Here is a 17,993-nt window from a genome sequence, read left to right on the forward strand (position 1 = left end):
ATTTACAAGCTTGAACAGGAGAAGAAATCTCTGCGGGAGAAAACTGATGCCTCTCAGCATCCACCCAGTAAGGAGGTGGAAGACCTGAAATGGCAGCTCAGGAATCTCAAGGAGCAGTTGAGCCTCAAGGCCCAGGAGATCTCCAACCTGAGAAACAAGCTCACCTACCAAGAGCAGCGGCTGAGCCAGCGGACCAAGGCCGTAGCCTCGCTGGAGGCAGAGCTGGAGAGACTCAAGCAGGAGAGACAGACTACGGAAGAGACTCCAGAAGCCTGCAAGAGGCTCCTGAAAGAGAAGGAGGCGGAGCTTGGTGAGGCCCGGGTGGAGACCAACCACTTGAGGGATCTCAAGGAGAACCTGGCCCAGGAGGTCAAGCTCCAGGAGGAGGAGCTGGCCCTGCTGAGGACAAAGGTCAGCAGCAAGGATAAAGAGCTGAGTCAAGAGAGGTGTGAGGTGGCATACCTGAGAGAGGTCCAGGAGAAACTCAACCAGCAGCTGCAGAAGAAGGCCAAATCAGGAGGAGGCCTGCTGCCAGGAAAAGGCAATCCTACGAGCAATGCGAACAGCTTGAAGGAAAAGCTGGCTCAGCGGGAGAAAGAAATTGCTCAGGTGAAGGAGCAGCTCAGGAGGATACAAGAGGATAAGGACCAAGAGGTTACGAAGCTCCGACAAAACCTTAAGGAGAGGAGCAGTGAGATTGAGAAGCTGCAGAAAAAGCTGAGCGAAGCAGAGAAGGACCGCAGCATGCTCAGGAACAAGCTGTCCAGTGGGAAAGCTGGGGGCGGCAACAAGATGACGCCCTTGCAGCGGCAGCTGGAGAGTGACTTCATGGACTTGCAGGTTAAGCTGACCACACGGGAGCGGGAGGTGTTCCAGCTGAAGAGGGAGCTGGTGCTCCTCCAGGAGAAGAGTGACAGCAATGCGCACAACTTGAAAGTGCATCTCAAAGAGCAGGAGCAGCAGGTCCTCCAGGACAGGTTGCGCCAGCGGGAGACAGAGATTGGCTTCCTCATGGACAAAGTGAAATCACGGGAGTCTGAAATTGCTTCACTGAGGGAGGAACTGGAAAAATCTGAGCCTCGTTGCCGGGCTAGAGACTCTGAGGACACCCAGCGGAGGGCAGATGAGTGGGAGAGAGAAGTGGCCATGCTGAAGAGCGAGTGCACAGAGCTACACACTCAAGTCTCAGACCTGAGAGAGGAAAGTGCAATGTACAAGGAGAAACTGGACAAGATCAGCAAGGGGGTCCGCAGCCTGAGCACCAGCCAGTCCAATCTGATCAACCTGGGCAAGACAGGCAAGCTTCCCCAAGGAGCTACCGCCACCAATTCAGGGCCCCCTGGGACCACAGTTGAGGATTCTGGACTCCAAGAGGAGGTGGGGTCCCTGCGGGAGCAGCTGGCAGATACCAGGAAGCGGCTGCAGGGCCAGGAGGCAGCCTTCGGGCGGGAGCGGCGGGTCTGGCAGGAGGAAAAGGAGAAGGTGATCAAGTATCAGAAGCAGCTGCAGCTGAATTATGTGCAGATGTGCCGCCGCAATCGCAGCCTGGAGAGCGAGTTACAGCAGCTGACCATGGAATTAGAACACAAGGAGATCAGCCACTGCTGAGAAAGAACAAATCATGTCACACAGAGCTCCTTCAATCCATTTGCAGCCAACTGAGCTATCAGTGCAGAAGTTATCAGGTCTGGTTGTATGTTTCGGACTGCTGGGTAAAACCCAAATCTGCCTTTTATCCACCAGAATCAAACACTGTTTTTGTACACAATTATTCATGGATTTATCTCCATGTATATGACTATTTAGAGCCCAGTTACAGTGCTTGATCTAAATGTACATGTAGGGGCTACATACAAAAGTGTTATATAATTATTTACCCAGAAATATCCCCAGTGAACAGTCCTCAGAGTTCAACGGATTAAAGTTGGAACGGATGCTTCTGAGATGCTTACTTGAAATTTGGATAAAAAATTTTTGTGGATTGCCTTGAGGCTGAGTGAGCCATGAATGTTTTGCTCTGAAATTTTGTACAAGAAAACTGTATTGTGTGGTTGGAAGATTGTTGTTATGCCAAGTGACTTTTTTAATGTTACTACCGGTATATAAAAAGGTTCTGATATCAGAATCATCTACATGTACATGTACAACAGTACACTTTATCTTTGGCAGTATCTATCTGTTTATGAAATTGTGAATGCTGCCCATGATATGTGGTGAACATAGGAACAAATATGTAATTGAAAAAGTGGATGGAGAAATCTATTTCTGAATTGCATCTATGTGTACATGTTACTGCTGTGTTTTGGGCTTTAAAAATGCCAATGAGGAATGAACATGGTCATTCTGCCTTCAGTGGCAAGCGTACATTCTGCATGCACATGTTTACATACATGTACATATACTGTATGTGCGTGTGTACACAACCTACATGTACAGTACATGTACATGTATGCCCCATACTGCTTTTTGATGTCTGGAAAAGCACTTGAGCTGGGGTCAGAACACAGCACAAAAACAGAAGCACTACAAGTGTTGGGTCAGCAGAGTTCAGGGCTATTAACAATCACCACATTTTCACCTAATCCCCCAACTAAATTGTGCTCCCTGAAAACACCCCCTTGACATTGAATTCACAGGGGTTGTAGTTTACAATGGCAGCTCTTGTGCATTGCATTTGCCATAACCACAAAAAAAGAGCTGCAGGGTCATTGAAAGGGATTTATTGTCCAGTGTAGTCTCCATCTCAAGCCTGGAGGGGAAAACAACGAAACCCTTGTCTTGGATTTATTCGTTTCATGGGTTTTTTCTCTCCAGGTCCTGTTGACAATGGATTAAAATATGGGTATGGGGAGCCTAATGGAACAAAATCAGCGATGAGGAAGTACTTATATGTGTACCGTAAAATGGTGAAAAGATTTGAAACAAGTATTTGATCAGTAGCCTACTTTTATTTATAATTTTGCAGGAAGAAGTAATTGGAATGTGTTACAATGACAAAAGCTATGGAATTTATTGCAGACCAATTTATCTTCAGTGTTAAACTGTTTACATATACTGGTATATTCATTACTCAAGCCTTGAAAATCTGACAAAATGGGACAAACTTAACCAATTGTATAGTTGGATCTTCACTTAGCTGAACTGGGTGATAAATTATCATTACTTGGTTATGGGAAAACCATGCAAAGGTGAGGGAATCTGTGGTGAGTGATCCAGTCTCACTACCACACAACCCCCTCTCCCCCACCAGGGCAGCCTAAATTTAACAGGTTTCATTTTAATTGAATATCCTCCAGGTATGTATTCCATTCTGACTTCCAAAGTCATTCCCCGGGCTTGTTTATCTTTGTACATAATCCGACTCATTGTTTATTTCCAGGCCAGGGATTTTTTAAAAATTTTTTTATTGCATTTGTTTACGGTTGCCCAGACAGCAACAAAGAGAGCCCTTGTGTGTTCCTCACTTCGTAGGATTTCAGCCTTTCCTTGATAGTCCCGTCAGGGTGGTTATCAGTAAAACAGGAAAAATATCTTTTTTTGTATACATGTTATTGAAAGGTTGACTGTGAAATGTGCAACCCAACTTACATGTATGCTTTTGTACATAGACCACCAGCTGAAATTGTGGGAAGTGACATTTGAATGGAATTGTGAAGAGTTGACTATTAACCCAAAAATTGAATAATGTGCCAAGCTGATAGCAAAGCCGATAAAAAATCCTTCCATGGGAAACCTTGACAATACTGCCATACCTCAAGTCCCTCTGGACCTCTCCTGGACCATGACCCGGTGCTCCAAATGAGCCACTTTACTAGATTTGTTGGGATTGCTGAAGCGAGGGGGCCAGTTTGTGATTCAGAGCTTTGATTTCTTGTAGCAGGCCTGGTTTCTGTTTACCCTGGGTTATCTGATCACCAGGGTTTCAACCCCATTAGCGTGGGTGGGAAGACTAGGGGTTGTTCGAGGGAACAGGAGCTGATTGTTTCCGTCTGTTTCCCAAAGTGGTTTCTGTTTCGCAACATCACAGCGGTTCCCACACAACAGAGTGATTTATTCATGAACTTCTGCTCTGGATTTGAAATTGATTCTGTAATTAGTCTGTATACATTACACATCCGTGAGTGCATTATGATCTTTATTTTTGTCTGCTTGTACAATGCCACTCAGATGTGCAACATGGTAGAGTTTGGAAAATGACCAAGCTGAATGCCATTTTTCCCACATGACCCACATGAAAGGGGCAACTCAGAGAAGGCATGATTGCTACAAATTCATTAATCCAGGATGGTCAGTTTTTTCTGATTCCCTTTATTATACCCTAATGGACGGTGCTGCATGTAATACATTAGACTTATAACTCGGACTCGCCACTGAATGCTTCCTATTCGTTTGTTCCCGTGGTACATATATGTACATGTGTCTTGTTTGTATTACATTTTCTCATTGATATTGAGAATGAGAATTCAAAAGGGACAGGGAAGCACCTAATATTCATCAGGATTTTATTATGTCTTAGGGTTTTCCACTAAGAATTCTGTTTTTTCTGATTCTACATGTACAAATAGAAGTTGTGGAGTCCACAACTTTGCAGGTGTGCACAGTATGTCTAATCAGTTCCAATTTCAACAACTCGAGTCAGAGCATGTGCAGAATCACAGCATTTGTCATTGTTTGCATTTTTTTTATAAACATCATATTAAGACAGATTTGATCAACTCATAGGAATGCTGGCCTTAGTCTCATCTCTAAGGGTCTCGTTCCTGGTCTTGGTTCTTTCATCAACTCCACAGGACAACTCAGGATGTAGACTAGCTCCCTTGGACATTGTACATGTAGTTCAGGAAGACTGCCTCCACAATTCATTTTAGTCTCCTTAGCGTGAATAATGGGCTTAGAAACCTCCACTGATGCAGTCAAGATCAGGGAAGTGTAGCATTAGAATAGTTAAGTATCAGGATCAGGGAAGTGTAGCATTAGAATAGTTAAGTGCTTCTTTTTATGGTCCTTTTATTTTTCAAGCAACTCAATGGGATTTCAGCCTTAGTTCAACACGAAGGTGGTCAGATCACATCCTTGCTGTTCTTTCATCAACTCTGCTTGACAACTCACCATTGTAGACAGGTAGTGATTCTGCCCTGCTGTGAATCAAAAACCCACTCCCTCAGCAGTGGACAATTCTAGTTGGGCTAGTTTACACCTCCAATGTACCAGAACTTCACTTATTGAAAACTCAAGTCTAAATAAAATCACTTAACTTTTGTTCCCACGTCCACTGTAGACAAGATAGAAAAAACCAAATTAGACTAGACCATAAGGACTGAACCAGTAACATTTGGTTCAGTTCAGATCTTATGTTGTAACAAGGTTTATATTTTATTTTTGGTTTAACTAGGGAACAACTCATTATTGTAGGGTAATAGTTTGCTCTGTGGTACAGCTCAAATAAGGTCACAACTCACCCCATACTTTAACCAACTCAATCAGCAAATTAGATCACCTTTCTCTTTTTTCCTTTTTTTTCTAAACCATGGGTTTTCTTTAACTCAGAGTTGGTCAGCAGCATGCACGCAGGTGGTGGTCCTCAACTTTCTTTGGTACTTTTTATGCCTGCTGTATTTAGCTTAGGGATATACATGTACATGTAAGTACCACATGCATGTTGTTAGATGAAAACAACTACACGGAAAATGGCTCAACTCGTTTACTTTAGGTTAATTTGTTTCATGAGATTTATTATAAATTGAAGAATGCCTGTGCTTTTGAACAAGAAGTATATAGCTTAAGATTGATACCCTACTTTATTGATACAAGTCTTGCAGAATGTCATCTAAACCTGATGAATATTGGGATTTTTCTATCAGAAAAGCCTTGCTCCCTGTCCCTTTTGCAATAGAAATTGTAATGTGACAAAACAAGCACCAGGTTGTGTCTCACACAGCGGATTAAGAGGTTATTGGCATGGTCAAGGTTAATACCCTTGATTACAGTATGTGTTTCAAGCTTTTTGTGTGTTTTTGGACGTGTACAATGTACATGTACCTGGTTGAACCGCAAACTGAAGCGAGTTTTGGGAAGATTCCCGACTATTTCAAAAGATGTACTACATTTTAAGAGGTGGTCTAGTTGGTTGTTTCAGCTGATTGTGTTGATAGAATTTGAGATTTTCTTTACAGATTTTTGAGAGGTATTAGACAACTCTTGGATGTGACCATCATTTATAACTGAGTTGCTGTTGACTATCCAATTAGTCCATTAGTGGGTTGATTACTGAGAAAGCAGAAATTGTGACCTTTCCTGGAACATTCAAACAAAAATACAGCTCAGTTGGTCATTAGTTCTGAGTTGTCATACATTCAAAAAGTAAATATGCTGTATTTTGTTTTAATTGCTTTAAAAATACATTGTAGCTGATTTTTATGACTGAAAAAAAGTCACCAAAGATGACAGGAAGTTTTATGGTCCTTTTCGTTGTATAATTTGTAAAAAAGAAAAGTAAAATTGAAGTAAGGTTGTGTTTGATTTTTCATCTGGGGCTTGGGACACATTTTGAAATTTAGATTTTATGTCTGGAAGTTACTGATACAATTCTTTTAACCCTAAAAGAGCTGGGTTATTTCGGCCCATGGGGGGGGGGGATTCCACCCCCTAAGAACTTGGCTGTGCCTCACTCTGGCTTTGAAACTTTGCATGCATCTAAAGACACTCCTTATCATTAAAAATGGCATGAGGTATAATTTTGTTGATACAGTCATTTGAAGTTCAAGGCTACATGCATATCAACCAACGTGCATTGAGCACCAAAGTGGTATAAGTATACAGAAGAAAGACTCCAGAAAAATGCACACTGTGCAAGAACGGTACGTCCGATTTTCACAATAGTGGTGTCAAAATGACTGCACAAAGGTACTGTAAAAACTCCTAAAGGTTCAACTGCACTGCAGCATTATCAGGAAAAATGGGGGCGGCAGAGTCTGCCACGCCCCCGGGCTCTTTTAGGGTTAAATTGAAAAATTATGGCAGTTTAAAATGTGTCCAATAATTGGTGAAAGGCTGTATAGTTTTCATGTATGCAGGACATTTCTGAAATTGCATACAAAAATTAATTGCATAAAAACTCCTTTTTGTATTCACAGACTGTTTGAAACCATTGGTGCTAAATGTATTATGAAAAGGGTCACCAGATTACGAGGATTGATTTTGAGAGGAGAATCAGAATATGTTTGAAAATTTAGGATTGTTGGACCTCAACCACTGTATTACTGTGTTATTAGTAATTTGTACATAGTTAAAGTTTTTAATATTAAACGTCGTCTGTGAATGCCAAGTTCTTTATATGGAAAGATGAAACCTTGATGTGACAGAATCATTTGTCTCTATTGATGTCATGAATAATTTCCTAATCAGCATTGGAATGCATGGTGAATCAGTGGTGGCATATTGCTTTTGCTACCCTGGCTGTCTTAGCCAAATGTATGGATGAACCTACGGGGGGGGGATATTTGTGACCTTAAGCAAGGCACATGACTGCAGTTGCTTGTCTCACTTGGTACATGTAGCAGTGTGTGACTTGGCAACAAGAGCTGGTAACGGCTACTGGTAGTAGTGCTCTAGTTGTCTAATATACATGTTTTGGTGCCACCTGTGTTTCCCATGCAGTTTGAAGTCCAAAAGTGTAATTGCAAATGTTATTATTTGAGCAGGCATTCAATTGTCCCTTGGCAAGCTGGCTTCCTCATTTTTTGTAATGTCTTGTTAGCTTGACCAGCTGAAAACCAAAGCCATTTCTGTGGTGTCCGAGTACCAGTTAGTTAGTTAGACAGGCAAATTCATCACTTTGGCTTCCAAACTGGCTGGATTTTTGCCAATTTGGCTCCTTGAGAATCAAATGTTGTGCTTGGAATCTCACATTGCTTTCTAACTGAGGCCGTGTCCGAAACGGGCTTCCAGAGCTACAGCTAGGTCAATTCTCTGCGCATCTCCACGCATTTCCAATGGAGTGAAGACCTAGACCTAGCTCTAGACAAGAGATTCGGATGCAGCCTAAGCATTCACACAGAATTGTCACTTTTTAACAGCTCAGGTTTTTAATACTAAGGAATGCTCCATGTTGTTCACGTCTGTTGTCAAATGTGTAGCTGGTGTCCTTAAAATTTAATAGCTGTTCATAACTGCAGCATATTTTCTTGTTGAAAAAGTATGTTTTATTCCTGATATATCCAAGAACACCGAAAGGAATTTATGTATCATACTAAGAAATCACTGTAAATGTATATCACACATTCATTGTACTTGTTCTACTGATGTGGATAGTTTATCAAAAAGTGATAGTTGATTACGTTTAAGATGTTGTTACATGTTAGCAGAAAGTTAATGCCAGTTTTTCAGTGTTTCCTCAATCTCAAGAAGTTCAGCTTTTGTCCTCATCAGAAAGATGGATTTTGTTTGCATCTTTTAATATTCCAATTTTTATGCTGTACATTCCATACAGATTATATGCTCAACATTAAGGGGAATGGAAGCTTTTCTTCCAATTGATTTTAATCATCTCATTCTTGGAATGATGGGATTCCAAACCCATTGTTGTTTTCAAATCAAGTATGTGAGTGGGCTCTCCACCACTGTAAAAACAACTGGCCAAACTGTAGAAAAAAAACATATGCTTCCATTTGGATCTTAGAAGTTGAAATAAAAAACAGGTATTTTCATGATATGTGTATTTTAAAGATTAGTGATTGGTCCTGCAAGCAACGAGTCAATATATCGTCAATAGGAATCTCGGGTCGTGGATTCAAGACAACAGTGGCCTGCTTGATGTCTGGTTTGTTCTATGGATCATCCAGCATCCTTGCAGTTTTTCTATGGGATTGAGGTCGAGACCATTTTGGTTAAAGACACATTTTCATATGTGTATCTCATGAAATACCTGGGATGTTTGGGATTCATCTCAGCATAGCATAGGAAAAATTAGTTAACAGACACAGATATATATCCAACATCTGAAAAGGCATCCTGACAACACTATGTACACCTAAAACATTTTCTTGGAATTTGAATTTAAAAAAAGAAGATTACACATACAGTACTTTGAAAATTAATAAGAATACGGGCGATTTACGATAGTGCGCCACCAAGAGTTTGCAACACGTTGGCCAATCATAACGCACGAAATTTGTTGACCCTTTCCAAACGTGCATTGGGTCGACAAATTTCACACATATTATACTGTACATAAAAACATTCGAACACAATCTGACTACAATTAAAGAACAGCATTTCTGAATACCAAATACTTTCATGAAAGAACTAGGTCAGTGAAAGACTGCCAGGCTTGATAAGAAAGTGTTAAGACATCCCGAGTACAAAAATACTATGAGAAAATACCACACACAAGTATCATACGGCAAACCTTGTAAAAACTTCAGTTTAGATATCTATACATGTATTTATATATTTCAAATAGTTTTTCCAAGTTGTATACAAAGGCATTTAAGAATTGAGCCATCATAGTAATGCTACTGTGGTAAAGAATACCAAAATGTAGAAACGGGAACAAGTATATTTTTCTTCAAAAATTTCATCATTGGAAAATAGCCATATTTGAAAGATTTGGCTAAACTGCTCCATAAAACTCTTGATGGAAATGCAGCTATAAATTTTCCTCTGTGCCTTCAAAACCCCAATTTTACCAAAGAATGTAAACTTGCAGCGTGCACTTTGCCAAAAAGAATTCTGTAGAATAAATTATTCATGTTATAACAAATGAAAGCAACAATCATCCCATTTCTAGAGTCAATGTAAAGACAAAATCTTAAAGAGATGCCATGACTGAGGTGGCATTACAGTCATGCATGTCACTAATATTCTTTATAATCATGAGACTCAGATGTATTACAGCAAGTTGTATAACCCTATCCACCCTGAGCTGAAGTGCACCCTCACCAGCGAAAGAACAGCAGCTGGTACCAAGTTTTCCAACCGGGTACTAGCATGTGTTTTGTGTGCTTGCAAAGACAATATGTTCCCAACTACATTTGTTGCGCATACTCAGCATGCTCCACGTCAAACGAGCATAAACTTGCACACCTATACAGTGAATGCATACCAAATGACTGTCAATTTCATTTTTAAACACGCCCTCTTTTGTTCCTGATTGGCCTTATTCATATTTCTGCCATCTTGAATTGAATATGAGATCTCTATAAATTTTCCCCCCAAAAAATTAATATGCACGGGGACAAAGATAATTCAACTGGGACAAATTATAAGATACCATCCTTGTGCTCTAATGGGTAGTTAAAAAGTGGATAAGAAGTAAGGTCACCTTATTTTTTTCACAGAAAAACATTTTTCAAAGTGAGGTTTCACCTGTAATCACAGCAAAATAGACTTCCCCATTTCAGAGCGCTCAACAGACTGGTAATATGATGACGTCACACTTTGCTACATGTGCACTTCCCTATGGCAGTGAGGTGGGACTTATCCATCAAGCTCCTATAAGAAAGTGCACGTCGATAAAGCATGACATCATTTTTAGGTCTATAAATGAAATGGATTCGGGGAGCACTTTCCAAAATGTCCATCGCATGAATGAAGCTTATTGGTCAGAGGAATTTAATGTGTATACAGTCAAGAATGGTACCACTTCTTCAAATTCTGCTTTCTAGATTTTGTTACAGAAGGAAAAATTAACACCAGTTGCAAACAAAAAAAAAACTACTTAAAATTAAGCAGCATAATTCTTTGGTCATGTACTACACGTATATATCATTAATAACTCCTAATTCCATATGAACCACTCTAGTACTAGTATTAATATACCCACATCACGGTGCATACAGCCTAACATCACTCACTGCAAGAAATCCGGAAAACAATGGGGCTCCATGCTACAGCTGTGAAACCACAGAATTCTGCCCTTGGGCATTATGTAAAATACAGTGCTAGTACAGAAATTCTATGCTTGGTCAGCAAGGAATCTTGCTGTGGGTTTTGCGCATGCTGGCAACCCATTTTTTTTCTTTGGAGTGTGCCGTCTCTAGTGCATGCAGACTTTGCAATAATCTCAAGACTGCCTCACCCGGACTTGCTCCTGCTGTGATAGACTTGCTTGGTGTCTGAGGTTTACATGTAAAGACTCTTTATTCAGAGGTGTATCCATCTCTGCCGGTTGCTTAACCACACACTCTGCAATCAAATTTTTTGGTTGTGAACTTGTGACCGGCCTTCCCAATGACCTCCATGTTCAGCCTGTTGAAACCTTGGCACTTATTGATTAATCTCGCAATCTCATAAGTTTCACCACGGTTGACCTTGGTCTTTGGACCCTCGTCAGAGGTGTGTGTCTATCTCCAAGGGCTGCTTGACCACAAACTCTATAGTCCCTCGGTTCTTGTCATGGTAGGCTTTCCTGATGATGTCCACAGCCTGCGGGTGGGTCACGTCCTGGAGGGAGTCCCCGTCCACGAAAAGCACCTCGCAACCAGCCTGATTAGAGAGGGAAAAAGTCATGAGGCTGCTCATTATAAACATAAAATACATCACCTGTTGTTCTTTTCTGATAGGCCACTTACTGTATCTTAATTCAAGCCAATGTGGAAATGCACATGTATGTAGGTAGCAAAATGTAATGCTAAAAAACACCACCGAACAACAAAAACAGGTATTGCAATTTGAATTACAGCAATGATGCTATGAAAACAAAACAAGAACTCATACTGAATATTGACTACCTTGCTGAATGGAGAAAATACACAGTCATGCAAAGGATATTACTTTTTTGACTATACAAACTCCAAAAGAAAGCTCTAACAAAATCCAATCAATTTGGACAATAAAACAAACATGTCATCCTTCTGATCTAGTTCAGGGATATCAGTCATGTTCTTGTCCACAGCTCCAAAATGAGGTCAGAGGATTCTGAATATATCGTGTTAAGGTCTGGAATAAGACCAACAATTTTGCTTCTGCTCAAAAACTGACATCCAACTTAACTTTTAAGCCTAATGGTCTGTTTCACATGATGTCCTGTTGTGTCTGGCTCACCTGAAGGATTCCGTTGTCTGATGCTGCTCCCCCTGGAAATACACGATCAATTCTGACCTCGGGCTGGTGCTTGCTATCCCGTCCTCCAGAAACACTGATGCCTGTGGTATCAAGTCAGGGTGCAAGGCAAGATAACAAGCGCATGCTACTCACAAATTTGCATAGGACAAATTGTGTTGGATTTCCTTTCACTGAAGTCACTCTAACACAAGTAAACTGAATCAAAAAGGATTTCACAGAACAAATGCATGTGAATGGTGAAAAACAGGAATAAACAGAGCTACACAGAGTTACATGTATCTTTGGTACGGTGGCTCGTATTCGCCAATTCGTTACACACGACCCCTTTTTCTTTCGGTGTTATATTGCTGTATTATGGCATTATATCGCCCTACTATGGCGTTATATCGCCGTACTACGGCGTTATATCGCCGTATTTTATGGCGATATATCGCCATACTTTGTGGCAATGTATCGCAATAGTAGGGCAATGTATCGCAATAGTACGGCGATATAACGCCATAGTAGGGCGATATAACGCCATAGTACGGCGATATAACACCGAAAGAAAAAGGGGTAGTGTGTAACAAATTGGCGAATACGAGCCACTGTACTTTGGGGATAACACAGGAACAGAACAGACCGTCTTAGCCCAAACTAAAGACTGTTTACACCATTACTTGCTGATTGACTTGTTCCAATGTTGAAGCCATTAATTCACTGATATACCATGGTTTGTTGTCTTCATCCAGGGCCAATTTATGGGGAAGACAAGCTCAAAATATCACCAAGTACAAGTAACTGCTATTAAGCAATGCAGGGGTACCAGTCAAAAATTCCACACCACATACTGCTTGTCACTGATTTCCATCTGATTGTGTGCCTAGCACTTAAATTTGCCTGACAATGTTTTTTTGCTTGAGAGCAGCACGGCATTGGCTCAGCAGTCCTGCAGTATCACACACATAACTTTTGCTCTGGACTTTATTTTAACAATCATAACAACTTGATCACAGACACAGTGCTTACCCAATGAGGGCCTGCTTTTGCTCAAGGTGACCGTCATAGTCTCCATTCCAGTCTTGAGTTGTTCCACTGTTTTGTCCTCAGCCTGGGCAGTGCCGGGTGAGGAGGCCATGCGGCTTTTCATCTCAGCATCAATCTCCTGGAATGGCGCTGGCTCACCCAGGTTGATGTCCTCAATATCCATGTAGTCACTGTTGGCTCGTCGCTTCTCTACCGAGGGAGCCTCATCTTCGCGGAAACTGTTCTTCCTGTCAGACAGAATGAGTTTGGCCCATAACAAAACAGTCCAGGCAAATATTGACATAATTATATGTGTAGAGCCTACAGAATTCAAAACTCTTCCACTACATTGTGATCACAATGTGATGCCATGCTTCAAAACTGCATAGAAACTGACACAATCCCAAACAGTTCCCAGTCAGTGAAACGTTTTTTCACCAGAGGCCGAAACGCATAGAAATCCCAATGTCTTGATAGGCATCACTCAGCTACTTTCTTCTGTTTAGGCAATGATAGGCATAACTCTGTAAAAATACCCAATTTTACACCTTACATTCAAACAATTTTACACCTTACACAACTGACAACCACACAATGTTGTAAACCATCAGAAAACTCTCCATCAGTTTGTCTTCTAGTTCTTCGCCTTACAATCCCAACATTTCCAACATTTGAATTGGGAGGACATGATTTTGCACTGCAAAGACCAGGCCTCAATGTCTTAGAGTTCTTTATGAATAGAGAATGTGCCCCTAGTTTCCTACTCTGTGTTATATTTCAAACCATGTAAAGAGTTTAAAAACTAATTTGCTGCGATTCTATACCCTAAATCTGACAGCAAGTGATTTTTGTGACTTACAAAATGCCCTTTCTGGATGGCACGGGAGAACCTCTGTACTCAGTAAAGGTCACTCTGAATGGGCTGCGACGATCGCTGTCTGCACTATCATGAGACCCATCCACTGACCCCTCCACTGACAGACTGTCCTTGACTGGCTGCTTTGATTTCTTCCGGCTCAGATCCACTTTAGCATAGATCGGCTCCTCAGCAACTGGCGCGTCATAGGTCCCTGATGCTGACTCGTTGCTGGACGGGGTGAGTGGGGAGCGAACCGTGTTGGGAGGGGTCTTGGGGACAGCTGGAGACAATGGACTGCCTACTGAGGATGTGGGCGTGGGTGGCAGGGTCATCTCACTGACAGGGGAGAAAGCATCCGGTGAGGACCATGCCGGGGACGTCGCTGTGGAGTTGGTAGCAACACCTCGTCTGGAGTCACTGTTTGTCTGGATCAGACTGTACAAGCCGCTCTTGTTGGGCTTGAGAGAGTCCTCAGGAGCACTGCTGTCAGCATCACTGTCTGAAGACCCATCTTCAAACTTGGGAAGGTCAACCTCCTCACCGTCCTCACTTCCATCAAGTCCATATATCTCAGCATCATAGACCATAGGGGCTTGGGGCGAGACATCATCAGTCTCCAAGGTGTCGTCCTCAATCCTGGGCAGCACCCATCTCTCTTTCTCCTCTTCCTTCACTTCATCTTGCACAAGAACTATGGGTAGCAAATTCTCATCGGACCAATCCGTTGCTCTCTTTCCATCCTTCTCTGTGCTTCCCAATGCAGAATTCTCTTCGCCTCCTTCCTTCAGTGCCACTCCTAAATTCTGTTCCTCTGATGTACTCTGCTGATGCTTGTCCAAGGTGACAGGCAATTTCTCGACGATGCTCTCTCGGACCGCAACAACAACATCGCTCTCTTCTCCAGTCGAAGCTAGAGATGCATTTGAGGTCTTGCTGCCCTCCTTAAAGTCGGGCGATCCAGTCTTCATTTCAGGCTCTGCAAAATTACTCTTGCCAGGGTTGTCGAACATTGACATAGCAATGTCACTGTTGTGCAGAGAGTTGTCATCCTCAGTTCCTGACTCCTCACCTTCACCTTTCCCCTGGTCAATGTAGCCGGACTTCTTACTTTGATTCTCCCTCCGTAGTTCCTCCAGCTCATGTTGTCGACGCCTGTCCTGCTCGATGTCTTCCTGGGTCTGCAAGAGGAACTTTCCCTCTTGATCTGTAAACAAAAAGGATTTTTCAGAAACTACAATCATTGAGCTCCAATGACAGTGATCTCTTTTGACTCTCCAGTATTCATAACCTACTAAGCTGATTGGTTCCACTTTGTAAAAATCACTGAAAGAAATAGCATATATAGCTTGGTATTTTGGCAAAGGACCTCCCTGAATACGTTCTAAATTCCTTGTGCTTTTGATCTGTGACAGAACAGGATACTTCAGAATTTGAAACTTTGGCTTCTAGTCAAAGTAACTCCGTTTGAATTCCGGATACTTATAATGTACGGATGCCAACTGTCGACACTTCATTGAACACACAGACAACAACATTATGCATCATGACATGTCAACTTTAACCCGCTTGGCATTTCAGCAAAGAACTTTTTAAACTTCTCAATTCTCCACTTCAAGCCTGATGGCACAATCATTGTAACTTGCCTTTAAGAGACCTCACATCCCTGGTAAGCTAATAGTGGCAAAGTTCAACTTTCAACGATCTAGCCCCATTTCTGACGATCTCCCAAAAGGGCATACAGTTAGCTTCTGTTGCCAAATGATGAACCATGGCTTTACCACAATCTCCTTAAACCAACATCTGAATGTAACTCAATGGCTTGCTGCAAAGCAAGAACTAAATGCATGCTTACGAGAGCTACAGTTTAAGCAAGATCTATAGTTTGATGTCTTGGTGGGCATTCTGCCAAGTGGACTGCACTTACCTGGTTTAGGCTCCAATATTGTCTTCTTTGGCTTGCCAACTGAATTTCGCCTCATGGAATTCAGTGGCTGTGACAGATCTAAAGAACGCAAAAAATTCGACATGGCCAAAGATATAAAATAATCTTGCAGTGGAGTTCACAGCAAGCGCAGTTTCCATTTCAATGCAATGTTAGCTGGACTGGTGTTTAGAGATGTGGGCGGTGCTAAAGCTAGGTCCTCTCTGCCTATAGTGAATACATGCACATCTTCCAGCTGCTCTGGTGCTGTATGCCATTTGGACTCCAGTGAAATTCAGTCTCTCATACCTCACACTTACACCCAGCTTGGCACATGCATATGAGTTCTAACTTTACCCTGTGCACTGCAGCATGCACTATGAAATCAACAAGTTTTATATCAGCTGTCTCGCCTTCTAGACTTGCAAATGCCTACATTCAATCTCACCTGCAGATGTTTTTGTACAAATTCAACCCTGCTCCAAACAGTTTTGTATTTGAGTCAATCACAAGTCCCTCCAAGTTCATCACACATTAGCCAGTCTCAAGCTAAGTCACAAGCTTTCAGCTGAGCTGAGACAAAAGCATTCCTTTGTCACTGTTCACCCTGTAACTCATAACTGGTCTTTTGGAAGCACCTGTGAAGGGCTTGTGACAGGACCTGGGATGCACTCGACTACAGCAATCTCCTTTTCAGTTTGCAAACCGTCATACTTTCACCAGTGCCGAAGATGTGGATGGCAGAGAATTTGTCCTTGCCCATTTAAAAATACTTTTACCAATAAGGCTACCAAAATTTCCCCTTTGAGTGACAAATCTCAAAGACTAACCTTTCCGTCCAAACTGCAGCTGTTCATATGCCTGGAGTTCCCTCCTGGACACCATGCTGTCAAAGCGGCCCAGGTCTGAGGGGGCCACCACGCCACGGACCTCCCTCAGTAGCAGAACTTTCTCTGGCTTGTCGAGAATGGCCAGGATGGGTAAGACTAGGTTCTCAATGCGACCCTCCTGGTGGTACTAGAAGAGGGAAAGAGGACACACATCCAACAAAATAGTCTTTTTTTCAGCAACTGTGCATTAGGTTTCCATTAGATAGGGCAAACTTTAGTCTTTGTTTTGAAGTATTCACTCAGTTTGGCGACATGATGAAAATGGACAATATGTGGGTGAAAAATGTTACATGTTACATTATGCCTGGTTCTTGCAAAGGCCTTCAACTCAGCAGTGTCTCTGGCGATTTGTGACTTATTTTGATAGGTTACATCACATTTAGATTGAATTTCGATTGCAGCCAAGAGCAGAAAGTTCAAGCATTTACAAAGCTTGTATCAGCACTTATGCTACACAGTCTAACTGAGTCATGAACATTTCTATAATATCAGTTCTGGCTTTTGGCGACTCACCCATCGGACGTGCCTCATGATGGCCGCTCGTTCGTCCTCATTCAGCAGCTTCTTGGCCATGTCCTCCAGGACGTTCATGGCGCTGGCATAGCAAGCCTCTGAGTACATGAGCTGAGTGCCTGCGCCATGCATGAATGCAGTTGTTGTTGGCTGCTGGGCGTCTGCAGTGGTCACTTGCTGAGGGAGGAAAGTACTGACTGGACTGGAACTGCGACGGCGAGCAATACTGCCTGGATTGGAGTTTGCTGGGGGTTTTTAACAGAAAAATTGAAAATTGTAATTCAGAAATAAAAACACCGAAAACAAAATCCTTCACAGATGTTACATACGGCATCAGAGTTGGGTGGACTTGTGTTACCAAGTCAAAGGTCTGACTTGGCCAACACTCAGAAAGTAAGGCCTGGTAGTTAGGGTTTAAAATTCCCAACCATAGTGTCAGGGGTTCAAATCCAGCAGCTTGGTGCAAGGTGTGACCCTGGGCAAGTCAATTTACCACGACTTGCTTCTCTCCATCCAGAAATATAAATGGGCATTTGTGAGGGCAGGGATATGGTTACTGTGTCGACTACCAGCATTGCACCTGAAATGGCTACATTGAGCTTTATACTAAAAAGGAAGCTGAGGTGGTCTTTAGGAATGTTTAATGCCCAGTGAGCAGATATAACAATGAAGACATCAGATTTGTGTGAAATGCACTTTAAAAGAATGGCCCATTAATACTTAATGTAAGTTCATTAAACAA

General features: G+C 42.1%; 2 protein-coding genes across 9 annotated transcripts in view; one reads left to right on the plus strand and one right to left on the minus strand.

Annotated features, from left to right (window-relative positions):
• LOC110981275 (uncharacterized) overlaps positions 1–8,708 on the plus strand; it is a 37,350-nt gene extending 28,642 nt beyond the window's left edge. For all 7 annotated transcript variants that reach the window (XM_022238718.2, XM_022238711.2, XM_022238709.2 and 4 more), the window contains one exon: positions 1–8,708. In XM_022238718.2, the coding sequence (XP_022094410.2) occupies positions 1–1,608 (1,608 nt within the window). In that variant the 3' untranslated portion in view covers positions 1,609–8,708.
• LOC110981274 (uncharacterized) overlaps positions 8,429–17,993 on the minus strand; it is a 24,128-nt gene continuing 14,563 nt past the window's right edge. For both annotated transcript variants that reach the window (XM_022238703.2, XM_022238704.2), the window contains exons 12-18: positions 17,252–17,496; positions 16,679–16,865; positions 15,852–15,929; positions 13,928–15,131; positions 13,072–13,316; positions 12,043–12,143; positions 8,429–11,484 (exon numbers count right to left, since the gene is read on the minus strand). In XM_022238703.2, the coding sequence (XP_022094395.2) occupies positions 11,329–11,484; positions 12,043–12,143; positions 13,072–13,316; positions 13,928–15,131; positions 15,852–15,929; positions 16,679–16,865; positions 17,252–17,496 (2,216 nt within the window). In that variant the 3' untranslated portion in view covers positions 8,429–11,328. The remainder of the gene's footprint in view (positions 11,485–12,042; positions 12,144–13,071; positions 13,317–13,927; positions 15,132–15,851; positions 15,930–16,678; positions 16,866–17,251; positions 17,497–17,993) is intronic.

Source organism: Acanthaster planci, linkage group LG13 (assembly GCF_054643075.1).
Source record: "Acanthaster planci isolate LZ-2023a linkage group LG13, COTS_SCS, whole genome shotgun sequence".
Taxonomy (NCBI): domain Eukaryota; kingdom Metazoa; phylum Echinodermata; class Asteroidea; order Valvatida; family Acanthasteridae; genus Acanthaster; species Acanthaster planci.